At 44.8% G+C, this 19,547-nt stretch overlaps 1 protein-coding gene across 2 annotated transcripts in view; it reads right to left on the bottom strand.

Annotated features, from left to right (window-relative positions):
* TNFAIP8 (TNF alpha induced protein 8) overlaps positions 1-19,547 on the bottom strand; it is a 115,469-nt gene that overhangs the window by 54,734 nt on the left and 41,188 nt on the right. The window contains exon 1 of one of the 2 annotated variants that reach the window (XM_036020686.1): positions 4,345-5,047. The exons of the other annotated variant lie outside the window; for it this stretch is intronic. Coding sequence (XP_035876579.1) covers positions 4,345-4,357 — 13 coding nt within the window. The 5' untranslated portion in view covers positions 4,358-5,047. Of the gene's footprint in view, positions 1-4,344; positions 5,048-19,547 lie in introns of those variants that run through there. 2 annotated transcript variants of the gene reach the window in all.

Raw genomic sequence — 19,547 nt, 5'->3', positions numbered from 1 at the left:
TTCTCACCAAAGCCAGCTAGGAAAACTCTCCTAAAGAGCCAAAGGACCACGGGGGTCTTTGCCCTCATGCTCTAGGGGTAGACAAAGAACTAACTACTGAAAGTGCTGATGCCAAAGGATACCAATCAATGATGACCCCAACGGTGTGAGGTAGTGGGACTTCAGAGCTCACTTGTACACAATGTGCAAAAATTAACATAAGGAATTACCTTGGTTGATCAAAAAACAACAACAACAAAAAAACACAAGAAAAAGTATCACACAAACTAATGTAAATGCAAATTAAGATGATAATGTAAATCTCATACTACCTATAATGGGAGGGAGGGGCAAGAGAGTCAGAGATGAGTTAGTTCTCTCTACAACATGGGACGACCTTGTGCAAATACCTCGTGTTACTTTGTCCACAGAATACTGACTATGGGTGATTAAAAAAGAGGAGATGACACAGGTGACAGCACAAGGGCATTTTCCTCTATACTTAGCACTAGCCTGACCTCCAATGGAGAGCAAAATTAAAAAATCTGGCCTGTGTCCAGAGGACAGCAGTCATAAGATCTAAAGGAGGTGGAAAGAAAGGAAAAAGGCCTTCCTTCACAGTAAAGAAGACAAAAAATGTTGGGCAAAAATTGCCCAGGCCAAGCTGTACTGGATAGCACTCAGTCACTCTTGTGTTAACTACATCCAAGTAACTTAAAAATGAATGTAGGACCCTGCCAGGTAGCTCAGTTGGTTGGAGCATCGTCCACACACCAAAAGATTGCAGGTTTGAATCCCGGTCAGGGCACATACCTAGGTTGAGGGTTCGGTCCTTGGTTGGGGCGCATACAGGAGGCAACCCGTAGATATTTCTCTTTCACATTGATGTTTCTCTGTTTCTCTCTCTCTCTTTCTCAAGTCAATAAACATATCCTCAGGCAAGGCTTAAAAAAATATATGAATGCAGGGAGGCTTTATGAGATTGTAGATTCTAGGGTTTATAAGATTATAATTCTTGGAAAACCAAAACGATTTGTCTCCATGTCAAAACTAAGGAAGGCAGCATTTGGCAGAGGACTCCTCTGAGATAAGAGTTCTGATCCTTTCTCATGTTTGCTGTGGGTCCTCTATAGGTGGGTAGCACACTCTGGGGGAACGACCCAAAGGAACAGGCTGAAACCACTGCTGGAGGAGCCCCCAGCACTCAGCTTTCTCTAGGCCACTGCACTTGGAAGTCTGGGCCTGCACATGGTCACACGTCCCATCCAAGCACACAGGGTGGTAGGCAGAATGCTGGATCAGAGGCAGGTTCTCATCGCAGTTCTGGCACTATGACGCTGAATAACCATGGACACCCGACTTGATTTCTATGTCCTAAATTTAATTTATAAAATGAGTAGTTTAAACTAGACCAAATGGCTTCTCATCTCTTGTCCGGTAAAAGTCAAATTCATTATAACTGCCCACAAGGTGCCCCCTATTCTGGTTCCTCACCATCTGTCTGGCTCCTCTCCCCAACCGTTATCAGCCCCCTGGCCTTTTCTGGGATACCACGCCCATTCCCACCTCAGGGTCTCTGCATCTGTTCACCTTCTGCCCAGACTGTTCTTCCCCAGGGTAGTCACAGGTCTGGCTTCTTTGTATCTTTCATATGAATCTAATATCACATCCTCAGTGAGGACACACAGTTGCAAATCCTCCCTGACTACACAAACTCACAACAATCCTCATCCCCGGTTTCAACTTAAAAAAAAAAATTCCCCTCCATATCACTTAGTAGTAACCCATGTACTCTATCTATACCAATCAATCAATCAATCAATCTATCCCTATACGTGCAGTGGTACCTCAGTACTTATCATTAATCCATTCTGATGAGTGGCAAGCAAGCGACGATTGAGAAAGCATTTCCTCTTGTGGGGAGGGGTCATGACTCATACAAGTTCTAGCAAGTGCAATGAGTGGCAAGCAAACGCCCAGTGCTGATACATTTTTTCTCATCAAAATGCGACAAGTACCAGGTTTGACGAGTTCTGAAGCCGACAAGTACAGAGTATCACTGCATATTGCTTTTCATATTTATTTATTTTTTAATCCAGAATGGATAAAAAAAAAACAATCAAGGATATAGGTGCCAAGGGCCTGAGGTAGCTAGAAAAGTATGCCATAGGAAAAGGCTTATTACCTTGTTTTAAAAGCTGTACCTACTATAAATACTTAGCTTTGTTTTCCATTCATCTAGTTTCCCTTCTCTATGTCTGAATGTTTTACTTATTTGTTTTTCTTATTCTAGAAGGTTGACTCTCCAAGGGCAGGAACTTCTATCTGCTTTGTTCGCTGGTGTTTCCCTGGTACTGGGAAGAGGACAGGAACTCAGTTAAGTTTTGGTGAATGGATGTATGCATGGGTGGCTAGAAGGGAGAGCAAGCATAGCTCTTTATAGTTTCTTCCAGCTGTGAGGTCTGTGGGCTGTGAAATCTATGGTCAAGGGCTCTCCTTCACCACTGTACCAGTAGGAACTCCATAACCACATGAAACAACAAGCCATCCCAGGATCAGATGTGATATGCTTTTGTTCTGCTGCAGAACTTCTGGCGGGCTCCATGCCCTGTGCCGAAAGGCCACAGACACCCTGTACTCTCAGCAGTACCACAGCCTCCACAGGTTGTCTATAGGAAATTCTTAATATTTGATAAATATGTTTCTATGGGGAATTCATTATATTTGATAAACATATTACTCTACAATATATATTTAAATATATATTGTATTCACCCCTACTTTTCCCCTAAGGCAAAATTAATGTCACTTTGGAGAACATAGTCACATCCGTTTCCTTTTTCTAATTCTTCATCTAAGCTCCCCTACCACCAAGAAAACACACTATTAATTCAACCTGAAGTGAGAGGAGGTGGGTGATGCTCCCACATGCATTTGGGCCAGTTCCACTAGATGGTCAGGGTGCTGCTGTCCAAGGGTGAAGTTTGCCAGCGACCCAGAATAGAGGAGCTCCCGCACACCCCTCCTCTTCCTTCTACATGCATCCCCTTGCCTCTTCACCTTTAGCCTGGCTATTTTCAACCAGTAATTTATAATGTGCTTTAAATGCTTCATGCCTACTCATGAGTGTGTTTGCCTTAATCACTCCAGCCTTGGAAAAGTTATATATGTTCTTCTTTCTGCCAAAGTATGTTACTTACCCTCCCTTTGGAACTCTACCCAAAGCTCACTTCTTCCATAAAACCTTCCCAACCAAACCTGGCTCTGATACCAACTTTATATATGCCATGATATATAGTCACAGACATGCGACCACTTCTATATACTGGATAGAATATGCCTATATACATATATACAAAGAAAGCTGACAGAGAATCACATGCACAGCTCTGGGCATCTGGTAGGCAAATGTACACGTGACATAAATGATGTGCCAGTGACCACATACCACGTAACAGAAGAAGTCGTGGCCCTAGGAAATCGCATTAGCTGCCAAGCTGTCAATTAATGAGCCAAGAAACTACATATATTAGCACCCACCTATGTCTTCCAATTTTTTAGTTCCTCCCTAGCATTCAAGTTGGGCTCCACAAAGTTCTCTGAGCAGAAAAATTCTAAATAAATTCCAACAAAATTTATGTATAAACTTGAAAAAAATGTGTAAATATAAATATAAATTTAAGAACTACTGAAAATTCTCTCTTTATTTAAACCTTCAAAAGCTTTTTCAATTTACCTTAAAAATAAAATTAAATCTACTTGTAGAAGCATTAAATAAGCTGAAAATAAGCCTAAAGTGTATTTTGAAAGTACAAAAGGGCTTACCTATGGGATAAAATTGCGTATTGGCTGTTAGAGGAAGTGGCAGCAGGGAGGTTCTGACAGACCCCTACACACTGGGAGAACAGAAATAAACACCTGTGCGTTCGCAGGCCGCCCCATGGTGTCGCTGCCACTACCAGACCACTGGGCATCAGAGATGTCTTAGACTCAATAAAGCTCATGGAAATTGTGAAAACAAGAAACTTTAAGTGAAAAAGCTATCCAATCTTTTCGGAGCCCCATTTCTGAAACACTTCAAGCCTTCATTTGTCTCCAAATGAAACTGTCTACATGCAAATTTAGATGCTATTTTTTCACCCACAGTAGTGGGTGAAAGCCTCCCTCAGCAAAATGCCAGTTCTCCACACCCAGAGTCACAGTGAAAGAAAAGCCGTGATTTGTTTAACACAACCACTTTAAAGCTGCGACCAGAAGTCATTCCCTCGTAGACAGCAACACCAGGTTACTTAGTCATCTGAACATTCCACCGGATTCCAACATGGACCTTACACCCAGGTTAGTCTGAGGGCAGTTTTAACTCACCTAGTTTCAGCATTTTCTCCCCGTATCGATCAGGACAGCTTCAGAGTCTTGGCAGAGTCACACAGACGGGAAGAAAATGCACAGCCACCCTTGCTGGTATGTTCTCTATGGCATCTGGCATCTGTATCACCTTCAGGAAGAGTCAGTCCTCCTTGAGAATAATTCAAAAGAATCTATACTGTCCTTTTGAAAAATCTACCATGAGCTTTCCAAACAAATGCACAGAGACACTGGTCAACAACAGTCACTTTGAAAGTTGTCTTGCTTGTTATTCTGGGAGCTGGGTTTCGTCACCTGTAGTGGAATGCATTAGGTAGCCTTTAATTTTGAATCCAGAGAGGTCTCCACATCCCAATGGGGATGGACTGGTTGCTGCCTGCACTTGCTACCTGTAAACTACGGCTACACAGAAACGCGGGGATTATCTGTGAGAGGCGAACAGGAGATATTTTCAAAGTCAAGCAGAAACAGGAAGTCTAATGTTTCAACATGCTAGAAAAGAGGAGCGCATACTTTAAAAAAGGGAGCAGCACCAATCATAGATGCCTGGAAAAAAGAAAATCAAAAAACACCTCATTCCTACCCGGCCAGTATAAACATGAACATGTATTCATAGTTAAGTACTGCTTGGAGGTGTTCTCGTTCTCCGGAAAACTAAAGAAAAGTTTGGGCAATGTTCTACTTAAAATCATTAGTCTCTTGCTTCTGAAGAGAATATAAGGTTTTTATTAAAAATGTGCACATGACTATATCCAGACACACACAATGTGTACATATGAATACACAAATACGTGCATATACACCAACAGTCCTTCAGAAGCTTGTTTATTTACTCGCGCTTTGACCATCAGCACCACCCACAAGTCCTTCCCCTCTTATCCCCACCACAGAGACTCTGCCAGTTCTGCCTGGCACACTTCAAGTGCACCACCTCTGCAAAGCCTCTTTCTGCGGATCCCCAGGCGATCACTGGAGTTTTCTTGGTAACACTTTCTGGGTACCTAATCACAGTTGTCCTTATATTATTTTTGGTGACTCATCTACCTATATTCTACTACCTGCTAACTAAGTTTCTTGATTTTATTTTTATGCTCTTGAAGCAATAACACTTTGTCTTGAATCTAACAGGTACTCAGCAAAAAAAGAAAAAACAGATAGCAAGTGAAATGCAACAGTCAAGTGCTCTAGGATCTAGTAGGTGTGGCTGACGAGCCAGTGGCGCCGCTTCCTGGTTTTGTAGACTTGTACACTTCTTGACATCTCCCAGCAATTTTATTCTCTGTAAATGAGAATAACCTCATCTACCTCAGAGAACTGCAATCAGAATGCAAAGAGAACATGTGAAGCAAATGCAGAGAGCACTCAAATGGCAACGAACCTTGCTGTTGACCTGCATTAATACCTTCCACTAAGTATTTCAGAGAGGAGGCTGAAAGAGACACAGAATCAACACCAATGTATACACATATTATACATTTCTTGTTTTTCTTAGCCTACATTGTCATGTGACTAAGTTTGGAATTCATCCTTTTGCATTTCTTTGTGTTATCTTCCCAAATTCTGGCTGGCCCCTTAATGCTACGTATTCATCAGGGACTAAGGGTCAAAGAAGATACCAAGAGAATACTCCTCCTGGGAGGGCAGGTTTCTTTTCTTTTTGTTTTTTAATTTTATTATTTTTGATTTTTGAGAGGGGAAGGGAGGAAGAAGGAGAGGGAGGAAAACATTGATGTGAAAACCATCAGTTGGTTGCCTTTCATATGTACCCTGACTGGGGACCGAACCTGAAACCCTGGCATATGTCCTGACCTGGAATCAAACCGACAACCTTTTGGTTTGTGGGAGGACACTCATTCAACTGAGCCACATGGGCTGGGGCTGGAAGAGCAGGTTTCTAAATCACAAGTAGTTCCCAAGTAGTAGTCAGTTCCCTGACACAGTGGCAATTTTGAGGGTAAATTACAAAGTGTAAAAAGCAGAAATGCTACATCTAAACAGAGGGACTGGCATCTCTCATTTCCTTAAAATGTGGCCCAAGTGGTAGCTGCATGGCTAGGAGCCTTCGGAAATCACTCTGTCCACTCACTACAGATAGAAGAAGGCGCAGCACAGTGAAGCTGTGGGAAGCGAAGACTGGAGGAAGTCATACGGCATCACATAAAAACAACTGCCAACAGTGGCAGTGCCCTCACACATGCTCCAGGCACAGTCAGGGAGGCATCAGCACATTACTGACACCAGGCAAGGGCACAGAAGCCTGCAAGCACTATAGCCCTCTGTATCAGCTGGGCACCTCCACACCCTGCAGGACCAATTCCTGATTTTGCAGAGAGCTCTCCAACAATAGGAGAGTAAAAAGCAACACATCTGGATGGGCAGGGGACCCATTTCCTTAAAGACATCCTGTCCAGGTCTTACATGCTTAGATTTACTCAAAGTTCACTGTCTTAAGAAACCCCAATAGTTGTAGTTATGTATTCTGGTCATCCTACTTCATTTGGGAAGAAAGAAGAACCACAGTCGGGGCTAAAGATCAGGAAGATATGTGGCACGGTCAAAACTCACAGAACACCCTTCTGTAAAAAAATATCTAACTTTCTTCAATTGCCTTTGTAGATATGAATACAGTTCTTTTTTTAAATTTATTTTTTTACATATATTTTATTGATTATGCTATTACAGTTGTCCCATTACCACCCCTTCACTCCCCTCCACCCTGCACACCCTCTCCCACCCACATTGCCCCCTTTTAGTTCATGCCCACGTGTCATAAGTTCTTTAGCTTCTACATTTCCCATACTATTGTTGCCCTCCCCCTGTCTATTTTCTAACTATTGTCTATGCTACGTATTCTCTACACCTTTCCCCCCGCTCTCTTCCTCCCACTTCACTGTTGCTAACCCTCCATGTGTCCATGTGATCTCCATTTCTATGGTTCTGTTCCTGTTCTAGTTGTTTGCTTAGTTTGTTTTTGTTTTAGGTGTGGTTGTTACTAACTGTGAGTTTGATTTCTGTTTTTTACTGTTCATATTTTTTATCTTCTTTTTCTTAGATAAGTCCCTTTAACATTTCATACAATGAGGGCTTGGTGATGATGAACTCCTTTAACTTGGCCTTATCTGAGAAGCACTTTATCTGCCCTTCCATGCTCAATGAAAGCTTTGCTGGATAGAGCAATCTTGGTTGTCTGTCCTTGCCTTTCATGACTTGGAATACTTCTTTCTAGCCCCTTCTTGCCTGCAAGGTCTCTTTTGAGAAATCAGCTGACATTCTGATGGGAACTCCTTTGTAGATAACTGTCCCCTTATCTCTTGCTGCTTCTAGAATTCTCTCCTTCATTTTTACCTTGGCTAATGTAATTATGATGTGCCTTGGCATGTTCCTCCTTGGGTCCAAACTCTTTGGTACTCTCTGAGCTTCCTGGACTTCCTGTAAGTCTATTTCCCTTGCCAGATTGGGGAAGTTCTCCTTTATTATTTGTTGAAATAACTTTTCCACTTGTTGTTTTTCCTCTTCTCCTTCTGGTACCCCTATAATTCAGATGTTGGAATGTTTAAAGATGTCCTGGAGGTTCCTAAGCTTCTCCTCATTTTTTTGAATTCTTGTTTCTTCATTCTTTTCTGTTTTGTTGTACCTTTCTTCCTTCTGGTCCATTCCATTGATTTGAAACCCGGTTTTCTTTCCATCACTATTGGTTCCGTGTGCATTTTTCTTCGTTTCACTTATTGTAGCCTTCATTTGTTCATCTAGTTTGTGACCAAAATCAACCAATTCTGTGAGCATCCTGATCACCAGTGCTTTGAAATGTGCATCTGATAGGTTGGCAATGTTTCATTTGCTTAAAAGTACTGGCCGAGGGGCTTTTAATTCTGTTTGAGCCATCTTTCCCTGCCCCCCCCCCCCTTTGGTCTGGTCGTGCCCGTTGCATATGAGGGGTGGGGCCTTAAGTGTTCACCAGGGCGGGGCACCTCAGTAGCTGGGTTGTGACATTGTATGTGGGGGTGGGGGGCAGGATCTGAGAAGGAACAATGGCACCTGCTCTGCTCTCTCTAGGACTTCAGTACCCTTTGCTGCTTCTCACAAGCAGATTGGGCCCTTCTGGTGCTGGCTCCCGGGCAGGTGGGCTTGTGTACTTTCTAGGACTCTGTGGGTCTCCCCAAGGAGCTCTCCTGTGAGGCTGATTCTCCTGGCCTCAACCCCCACAGGTGTTTTTAATCAGTGCTTTTAGACTTTGTTTCCTGGCGCTGGGTCCCTGGGTTGCTCAGTCTGTGTTGCTGCCCGTTTTTGCCTAGTTTATCTGCCCGTGAATGTGTGACCGTAGACAGCCAGCTGCCTTGTGCCCCTCACTGGGTCTGCTCGTTGCCTCCCACACCCAGGGTCTGCCGCAGGGTCCATCAGCTGCCCCTGCGCTTCTGGGGTCCGCCAACTGCCGTCTGCGCCCTGTGCCCCCGCGTCTGCCAGCCACTGCTTTTTCATGCCAGGACCCCTCGACCCCTCTCCATAGGCCTCCGACTCCGCTCTTCCTTACAGATCTGGATGAATGGTTGTCAGACTTTCATTCAATTCATTTCTCTCTGTTCTGGATGTTTTTTTGTTTCTAAATTTTTGTTGCCCTTAGTTTTGGTTGTGCAAGGAGGCACAGTGCGTCTACCTATGCCTCCATCTTGGCCAGAAGTCCTGAATACAGTTCTTCTGTGCTTCCCAGGGACTTGCAAATTAGGACCCTCTCAGGAGCTGCAAGGATCAACAGTTGGGATGGTGGCACAAGGCAGCGGCATCACCCTGTGCTCTGAGGCAGAGAGGGGAAAGGAGGCAGCAGGGATTCTAGGCCTAGAAGCCCCTCCTGGTGGCCCACTGATGTAGGAATCTGTCCAGATCCAGCTTTGTTAAGGCAGCTTGTGTTCAGGGATACACGTGGCTCTCCATCTTTTTCTGCAGCAGGGTGGCTCCGGGGAGTACAACTGGCATGGACTCAGATGGAGGCACTCAAAGCTTCACTAGGGAAGTCTGATATTTCCTTTCCACCTATCTGCAACCACATGACAGTGGCTCTTAGAAAACTAAATCCTCCTCTTCCTGAGCATGCTATCTCCACGTTATCTAGGCATCTCTGAGCAAGGTGCTATCACTTAAATCATTTCACTGTCTCCACACCCGATGAAAGTGGGTTGTAATCCCAATTTCCAAAGACACTGACAGAGCAGAAGAGGTTAAGCAGCATATTCAGCAGGGCTCTGCAAAGTGAGGCCAGGCTGGGAAGAGAAGCCAGAAGACCTAGGCCCTCCCCTCCCAAAATAATCTCTACAGTGCACACTTTCTCTCTGGCCTAGTTTCGTCCACTGCTTATTGCATACCCCAAGAAAAACATTTTTTTTTGCAGACGCCCACATCCTTATCGGCAACGCATTCAACAAAATCAGCTCAAGAATAATAAAATGTGCCTGCATGAAAAAGATTCCTTCGTTTGTTTATTTCATCTGATTCTATAGCCTCAGAGACAGAACTGGAAACATCTACAAAACATGTTGACCTTTGTGCTTTGGCATTCCCATGATACTCTGTAGTCCCTAGAGCAAGGCTTGGTGGCTGCCAAGAGTAGTGGTATTTTCTTTCTGTTCAACCCCACTCCCCGCCATTCCCCATCCATTGTCTCTGCACCCTCCACTTCTGCATCGTTCTCAGCCACCTTAACTCCTTTAAAGACCTCCTTAAAACCATGGTCCAACAAGAGCCTCCTCCTGATTCAGCTTCTCTCTGTCCCTTTCCTCTTCTTCAAGGAATGAGCACTCATTGGTGAAGTGGGAAAGAAGACAGGCTGAGGGGAAATCATTCCAGGGGACTGCATGAGATTGGCAAGGTGCTCCGAAGCCTTTTACAGATATTATCACAGACAGGGCGGATGGTCAGGCTTTCCCTCTCTCTCACCCAAGGAGGACTCACACTGGCAGAAAAGTGCATTGTTCATGCCTAGACAAGGGTGGGGAAGTTCCACTGGCTGAGCACCTGCTGGAACCCGGGCAGTGTGCATGGCGCTTCCCTTACTTGCTCAGTTCTCATCAAAACTGTAGGAGCTGGGCTCTATTGCCCTCTGGTTACAGGTGAGCAAACTGAGCACCATAAATTTAATATACCTGTTCAGTACAATGCCAGGATACGAATGTAGGTATGTCTCTAAATCTGTTGGCTTTTTTTCTCTTCATATCATGAACATGTCCTTGGTTTAGTGGACAGAAAGCACACATGTGGAACCATCTGGAAAATAAAAAGGACACCTGGCAACCTCCCCCTCAAGGCCCAGCAGAGCAGTCAGTTAAACCGTGTGAACAGAGCTGCTGGGGTCCAGCGCTGGCGTCAAGGTGTCAAGGGCAGGTCTGGGGTGCAGTTCTTCTCAAGTCTGTCATCATTTCAGCTGTCACTCATGGCCTCCCCCAACAGGCTGCACAGAAAGGAAGTGTGCACGGGAAGGCAGACCTTTCTACCATATAGTAAGTGTTTCTGTGTTTTAGGTATACATTTTACAAAGTATGACACAACGAACAAACAAATAAAGGGTGTCTTTCTCTTTTCTCTCTTAGAATCGCCTAACTTCAGCATTGGCAAGACCTCTGATATCATCTAACCTCATTTCACAGCAAGGAGGACGAGGCAGCCCAGCGAGGCTGAAGGCGGGCCCAAGTCACTGAGCTGGCTGCTTGAACTCGCAGCTGCGGTGAGAGCCGGGGCTCAGGACTTCAGAACGGGCTTTTATGTCTGCCTTGTCTGACGCAGGCTCAACTCTCTCTTCACACTTACACCACCAATGAAAACACTAAATCAGCATTTACAAAGCAAAGAAACACCGAGCATCTGATGCAGTATGTGTGCTGGTGCACAAATGTGGTCTAGTTTCTCCGGACCTGAGTATAAACAGAGTCTTGACATTTTATAGCATTCTTCCATCGCAAACTTTCATGTGAAATTGAACATGATCCCTCGTAATAAAATATTAAACTAATTAAAGTCTCAATTTGCCAAGAAAAACTCTCCAATTCAGAGTAAATGTCTCCATAAATTTCTAGAATTTCCAGTTAATATGCAACATATGATATTTCCCAAGCTGAATTCCTCACACTCTCTCCACTGCCAAATCTGATGACTTTTCTGTCTAACCTCTCTGGATTCTATCACCACCCTGCCACACTGTCATCACTAGTTCTTCTCTTGGTCTGGAGGGTCACCCATCCACCAAGTACTGCTGGCTCCTTATCTGTGCTCTCCTGTCCTCATTTTCATTTATATTCTGTCAAACCCTTTGCTTTAATGGTAGCAGAAGGTGGTTTCTTGAAAAGACAGCTTTCCAGAGAGGGCCAGCAAAGCAGTTCTACTCTCCTTCCCTCTTTAGAGGACACAGACTTTGTCATTTTTGTCATTTTACCCACGTAGTTATTTTCAAACTAGAATTTGAAAACGCAACTCCCAGAAAATTTAAATTTCAAGAGCAAGAAAAAATTACACCATGTCTTGAGTAAAGTTTTTCTTTGACCCACCCCCCTGCCCAACCCCAGGAAAAACACATAGCAGTCCTGACCATTTGTAGAAGGGCAACATGCCACCCACCTTCTTCGTCTTACCTGTGGGCACCCAGTGCCCCCCTGCTCCTGTACCCACCAGTCAGCACCTGTCCTCTGCCCCATCCTCCTCAGCCCAACAATGGAACAAATTTACATCAGGACAGGCTGACATCAAACAATCTCCTTCTACCTGTGACAGGGGAGCAGGCATTGCCAGCAAACCACCTCTCGTCCCCTGGAGAGGTGTCAGAGCCCTGCATTCCCTCCCCACTAAGCTGCGCTACTCTTACAGATGAGCAGGGGGCCACGGGAGCCCAAGTCCCCCATCTTGGGGCCCTTCGGGACAAAGGAGGTCACACGGGCTAGTTTAATCAAGAAAACGCTCTTTGTACAGCAAAGGACAGGCTGATACCAAACTCATACATTTCCTGACCCCAAACAGCCTCTCTTCTGGGGCTCCATATCTCACCTTCCCATCGGCCACTCAGATTTGACACCTCAGTGTCATGAGCCTCATTCCCCAACCCTGTCCCAGAACCCTGCCTCCCCCCAGCCACCAAGTTCTCCTATTTCCCCACCTCTGCAATGTGATGCCCAGCACCCCATCCCCTCGCTCCAGTCCCACTCCAGCTCCATCCGCCTCCTGTGTTTACCGCTCCTTGCGCTCAGTTGCGCTGGTAGTGCATCTTCCCAAAGCACAGGTCTATCACCAGCACATCACCACCTGTGCTGAGAATTAAGTTTAAAAAGTACTTTCCAGTCCAGTCCGCACTTCACCATGTCACTCTGATGAGGAATATGTGATGCTTCCCGACTGCATGGGATTTAAGGTGGTCTCAGTCCTGCCGGCCCACCTCTGGGCCTCTGCTCACTCGCCTTCCTTTGCCCTGCAGGTCCTTCCGACCACCATCAGCTACAAAACATGGCCAGTCTCCCAAGGCTCAGCTCGCACAAGGCTCATCATGACGCCTGTAGCCAGATGCCAGCTCCCACACCTCTGTCTCCCTCTGTCACTTGGAAGCTTTCTTATAGCATTTAGCATGTTTTACTCTAAGGGACAGCAGTGCTATACACATTACACTGCATGTCCCTAGGTGAGTTCTCTCATTCAACAAAATCAGCCTACATTTATCCAGTACCTACTGCATGGGAGGCACCAACTTACATGCTGGGGACATGGCGGAAAATAAAACATGAGGTCTCCTGTCCCACAAAACTGACATTCAGGGAGAAAGGGATGGCAGACAACTAAACACAGAAATAAATACAGGACAGATCATGAGAGCTGATAGGAAGGACAGGAACAGGGGTTTCGGAGGGAGACCGCTCTGGCAGAGGTGGCACTGAAGCCAGAGGCAGAGCAGGCGCTCCAGCCTGAGACAGAACAAGCTTAGACACGCTCCAGGGAAAGGAGCAGAAAAAGGGCGATGTGGCTGCAGTGCTGGAAGCACAGGGAAGAAGGGTACGAGAAGGAGTTGGGAATTAAGCAAAGACCAGAACAGGAAAGGACCATATAGGACACGGTAAGAAGTGTGTATTATATGGTGGGAAGGTAAAATAGGTAAAATGTCTGGAAGGCAAAGTGGCAATCAAGATCAAAACCTCCAAACTCCACATGTTCTTTGAACCACTTCTAAGAATACATCCAATGAAACAGAGACAAGTGCAGACAGCTGTAGTTCAAGGGAGTTGTGTGTTGTTATGCCAACGGTGGAAACATAACAGCCGAACGATCCAAATGGGAGATTGGTTCAGTGAACTGCGGCACATCTATCTAGGGACATGCAGAACAGTCTTTTAAAATGACCTGTGGAGTAGTTAATAACACAAGAATGCCTCACAAAAGCTACAAAGCAACATATAAAAGCAAAGAAATTATAGTAAGTAGTATATAATTTTTATAGAGGAAAAATTACAAGCATACAAATAAAGTCCTGGTGTGATATATGCACAATGTTTTGTTTTGTTTTCCCTGGGTGGTGAAATTAAGAAATTTCTTTCTCCCTTTCTCCCTTTCTTTCTTTCTCTCTTTCTTTCTCTTTCTTTCTTTTTCTTTCTTTCTTTCTTTCTTTCTTTCTTTCTTTCTTTCTTTCTTTCTTTTTCTTTCTTTCTTTCTTTCTTTCTTTCTCAAATTGTAGTTGATAAATATACTATATATACTTTTGTAGCAAGAAAAAGATTTTGAGAAATCTGTGAGTCACAAGAATGTATAGCAGTGTGTACATCATGTGAGATCACAAAAATAAATTGAGGCTGCTGATCAAGAGGTGGCCAGGGCAGTCTTCTGACTTTTTAGGGAATCTTCAAAGCAAAACAGAAAAACCATAAAAACTCCCTAGGAGTTAGGGCAGGAAGTGTGTCATTCCTTTCTTGCTTTTCCTCCTGACTCAGCACTGACTGTGCGGCCCCTCTGACCCCTGTTGGGAAGGCATGGCAGATAGGCGTCTGGGAGGTGGGAGGCTGGCAAACCTCACCCAGAATCTCGCAGCCCTGGGCGTGACATTTACATTCTGACCTGGATCTTCTAAAGGAAAAAGCTTTCCCTATTGTTCTTTAGATTCATTATAACTGAGACCAACAGCTGATTACGTTTTTGTATATTTCTTTTAAGTAAGATTTACTGCTCAAGACCCAAACACACTCTTGTGTTCAAGCCTTCTGCCTAAACAGGTTTGACAATTTCATGAGCAGTTCAGACAAGTCACAACAGGTCTCAGACACTTGGATCTGGCTTACACATGGCCACGTTGAAGACATTCCCGGCAGAGGCCCCTGCCGCCAGCTTGCCTCCCTGCTCTCCTCTGGGTCACACTGGTCGTTTGGTTCCAAGCCCTGTCTGGCAGCCTCCTGAGCTCAGAATTCAGAGGCCACTCAGCTAGCACAGATTGAAAGTGATTGCTAGCAGAATCCCACACACTTCTTTCAGTTTCGTTTTTACTAAGCCCCTGGCAACTACAGAGCTGAGAAAAACATAACACACAGGACCACACCACAGAACAGAAAGTTTCGACTTTGGAGGCCTTTACATTTTTCAGGCAAATTAAATCAGAATTTGAGGACACTGACCATTACAATCCAGGGCCACTGCCTGCCCACATTCATTCAACACATATCTATTGGGCCTTACTGTGGCCGACGGGGGCCCCTAGGTTTAATAAACAAGGGGGCCAGAGGTAGCATGTGATGCCTTAAGACGGTGTGGTGGGCGTATGAAGTGAGGAGGACAGAGAGTTCCAGGAGACTCCAACAAGTACAATCAGTTTGAGAATAGGCTGTTAAAAATCTTATAAGCCCTGTTTAAAGTTTAGATTTTATCAAAACTTCAATAAGACATCTTAACCAGAGGATAACAATCAGGTAGATATCTTATAAAGACCAGCAGCAGCACAGAAAGGCAGACTGGAGAGGGGGTGGGAATAAGGGGCATGTGGCACAGGAACTGTCCTTGATGTAATGTAGGTAAGGCATGGTGGTGGTGTCTTGGTCATAGCTGGTGGCAGAAAACCATGACAAGCAGTATATAGATTCTCTAGCCATTTCATGGGAGAAGTGATAATACTGGCAATTGATTGGGTACAGGACTGAGGTAGAGAAAGAAGCCTTCTGGGTTTCTGGATGACCAACGGGATCACTTACTGAGGGGAAAACTGGGAGAGAAGTTAACTTTAGCTGACTGCATATTGAATTTGAGTCACTTGTCAGCTTTCCAAGTACTGATGAACACTTTACAGATGGACATACAGGTCTAGAATTTTGACAAGAGGTCAGACTTGAACTATAAGTTTGGAACTCATTGCCATGTGAGAATGTGAAGCCCTGGGAATGGATAGGATCACCAAAGGAGAGAGAAAAGCAGAGAACCCAGAGTTCTAAGAAAAAGCAACCTTTCCTTAGTGAGGACATGTTTTTATTGATTTGAGGAGAGAGAGGAAGGGAGGTGGGGGAGGGAGAGGGAGAGAAAGAATGAGATAGAGAGAGACAGACAGACAGACAGACATCGGTGCAAAAGAGAAACATTGATTGGTTGTCTCCTGTATGCACCCAGACTGGGAATTGAACATGCAACCTTATGGTGTATGAGACAATGCTCCAACCAGCCAAGTCATCTGGCCAGGACAGAAATACCAACATTTAATGGAGGGGCAAAAAAGAAGAAGGTGACTGAGAAGGTACAGAGAAAAGGAAGAAGAAAACCTAGAGACTGGACTGTCAAGGATAATCTGTGCAGAAAGCAGGAGCAGTATGGACTCGCACTAAGCAGTCAAGAGAGAACTGGAAGGTGCCCATCCAGCAATCACTAGAAGGCCAGATGCTGTTCTACTTCTTCCCATGCCTCTGTATTTCTGAAGTAATCCGTGATCAGGCAGGGGTCAAATGGGAGGCAGGACGATAAGAGACTATGTTCTGAGAGAAGCTTAGCAGTAGATCCTGGCTAGGGCAGCAGGGTTTGCTGAGGGGCTGGAAACGGGACCAACGTCCACAGAAGTGACAAAATATGAGGTTCTGGGATCAGGCCTCAAGGAGTGGCACTCTGTTATTATTGGTATCTGTGATGTATGGCATTGTTAACAGTGCAGGGAACAGAGCAGTGACGAGGTTCTAGTAAAACAGCCAGACAACAGGATATCAAACAGAGATAAATGCTATGTGAGGGTGGAAGGGGAGAGAGAAAAGCAGAGAACCCAGAGTTCTAAGAAAAAGCAACCTTTCCTTAGTGAAGACGTGTTTTTATTGATTTGAGGAGAGAGAGGAAGGGAGGTGGGGGAGGGAGAGGGAGAGAAGGAGTGAGAAAGAGAAAGAAAAGGGAGCACTGTAAGAAAAGGGAGCAGTTTGGAGGGGCCTTCTCCTGGGGTGACATCTGAGCAGAAAGCTGAAAAGAGGAAGAGAGCCAAGGGACATGCCAGGGGGAAGGGCCTTCCAGGCAGAAGGAGGGGTGGTGCAAAGGCTCTGGGGTAGGAGCCAGGTTGGCATGTTTCAGGCACAGCAAGACAGTCAGTGTGGTCTAGGAGGAGTGGGAAAGCTGGAGGTGTAAGAGATGAAGTCGTAGAGTTGGGCCAGGGCCATGTCAAGGGGGTCCTTTCACTCATGGTAAGAAAGGCGGACTTTATTAGTCACCATGGGAGGGGACAGGAGAGTTTGAAGCAAGGAAGCGACATGGTCTGATGGGTTTTGTAAGAGCACTCTGACAACATGAGCAGAAGTGGCAAGGGGGACAGGCACGAGCAAAGAAGCTACCAGGTTCTTGAGAAGAGAAATGGTGGTAGTAGAAGTGGAAAGATGTGAGATAGCAATATTTAGAAGGACAGTGGACAAGACTCGCTATTGGATGAGCTGTGGACTGCCAAGGGAATGAAGACACAAGATGCCATCTAGGCTTTTAAGCTGAGAAATATATATAAATGTGTAGATTGAGAAAAGCAGACCCAGGCTGAAGGAGCAGGTTGGGAGGGTGAGGTAGAAATTAAAATGCCTATTCCTACAGGGAATTAAAATAAACAACAGAACAGTCAGGTCTGGAGTGTGGAAAAGATGTGTTACATACTTTAATTTCGGAGTCATGTGCTAGCATTTGGTAGTTATTCTGTGAGCTTAGGTGAAATCACCGGATCACCAATCCTGGCTGCACATTAGTATCCTCATGTAACAAAAAACAAACTGATGTCCATGAATCTTCAGAGATTCTGAATTAATTAAACTCAAATTAAGAGTGGGGAGAAGAAGGCCAGGACTGGGCCCTCAGTCACCTCAGTAGAAGAGTCCAGCAGGAGTTACAGATGGCACGTGGGGAAAAGTGGGTGTGATACCCTTGAAGCCACACCAAGAAAGCGTTTTAAGAAGAGGGAAGGATGAACTGTGCAGAACGCTGCTAAACCTGAGTAGGAGGAGGAGAGGGGAGCTCATGCATCTGTTAGAATGGAGGTCTCTGGTGACTTTGACAGAGACTGTTTTGGGGAGTGGAGGGATGAGGAAGGGCAGTGAGCAGGGTGGGATGCGGGCAGAGACAGCTCCTTAGAGAGTCCGCCAGAATGGAGGAGAGCAGTGGGCGTAGAGCTGGAAGGCTTCTTTGGATGGATGAATCTGGTTTGTCATTTGCTTTTTAAGACAGGTAATAACAAGGCATGTTTTGATGTTGATGAGGACGCCCCTGCATGGAGAAAGACACTGGTATTGTAACAGGGGGTGCAACTGCAGGAGGACTTGCAGAGACTGAAGACAGCAAGCCCTCAGGGAGCCCGAACTAATGGATCTGGATTGCCCTTCGAATGCCAGGTGTCTCCACTTTTCAGGGGATGTAATATGTCCTCAAAATCGCAAAATGACTAGGCAGGAATGGAACTTAGTCCAATGTCAAGTTCAATGTCCAATGTCCAACTAATCTAGCATTTTCAACCTTTTTTTTATCTTGTGGCATATATAAACTAATTACTAAAATTCCACCGCACACCAAAAAATATATTTTTTTGCCGATCTGACCAAAAAAATAGGTACAATTTTGATTCATCCACACCAGACAGCTATTGTGTTGGCTGCTGTCATTTTTAACACTGGTTGAAAATTGCTGACCTAATCCAATGTCTACTTCCAGGACACTGCAGGAATCCCATGTCCAATTGTGGTCCTCCCATTTGTAGTCCTCCTGAAAACTTACATTAGAAGAGAGCCCCCACACCTCTTCACTCTCTCCACCCCCTTTCTGTCACCAGCCCACAGTTTATGATCTCATTGGACACTCCTTGGACTGAGCCAGAGTCCGTTTTCCTGTATTTCAATCCACTGGCTCCGGTTCTGTGCCTTCAGGACAGAGAACATAGCTAGTCCCTCTCCGTGTCTTTCAAACATTTGGAAACTATTAACTCTTGCTCCACCCTGTTAGTCCAGAACTCCCAAATCAGTTCTCTTTGCATGTGTATATAAACAGGTCCCGATTCTAGGAAATACCTAGACAGGGGCCACCAATTCACCTAGCTGTTCTTTAGTGTGATGAAGGCATAGACAAACATTTTGGAAAAAAGTCACACCAATATCAAACAACCCACAATAACCCTGGTTCCTAAGAAATCAGAATGGTTCCAGGTTATTTCTACTTCAAAGTCCAGGCTTGATCCATTCAGTTTTTCAGCACTGATTTAATTGTCTTCCTTCTCATCCTGCCCACCAGCCCCAGCAGAGAACAATCCTCCTCACCTCACCACACGCACACACATGCACGCACACACACGTGTGCACTCTCAGACTCAGGAGAATATCTGACCATGTATTGAGCACACCCTGTAATGGTTCTCATGACAATCAAATTTTTAGGAAAGAGTCTCCTAAACTTGGATTAATTTTCTGCAAACTTCATGCAACAAAACTGCAAAGTTGGAAGAAAAGCCTGAATGTTTACATATCCAAAGAAAACTATTTTTAAGTGTAATTATAAATTAAGTTAAAAGCACAGCTACAAAAACCAGACTTAGATAAAAATTAAAGTATCCTTTGGATTATGGAATCATTGCTAAAACTCAATAAAGAAACAGGATATGTATTCCAACACAGAAGTTTGGAGTATTCATGCCAAATTTTACATAAGCTGTTATTCGTCCAGTCTTAATTTAAAACATTCCAACCACTGGGTGTAAAAGGTACCCAGAATGCAAGAGAATTGGCTTA

Source organism: Phyllostomus discolor, chromosome 3 (genome assembly GCF_004126475.2).
Source record: "Phyllostomus discolor isolate MPI-MPIP mPhyDis1 chromosome 3, mPhyDis1.pri.v3, whole genome shotgun sequence".
Taxonomy (NCBI): domain Eukaryota; kingdom Metazoa; phylum Chordata; class Mammalia; order Chiroptera; family Phyllostomidae; genus Phyllostomus; species Phyllostomus discolor.
Note: the sequence above shows the minus strand (reverse complement) of the source record. Positions and strands in the feature narration are given on the sequence as shown.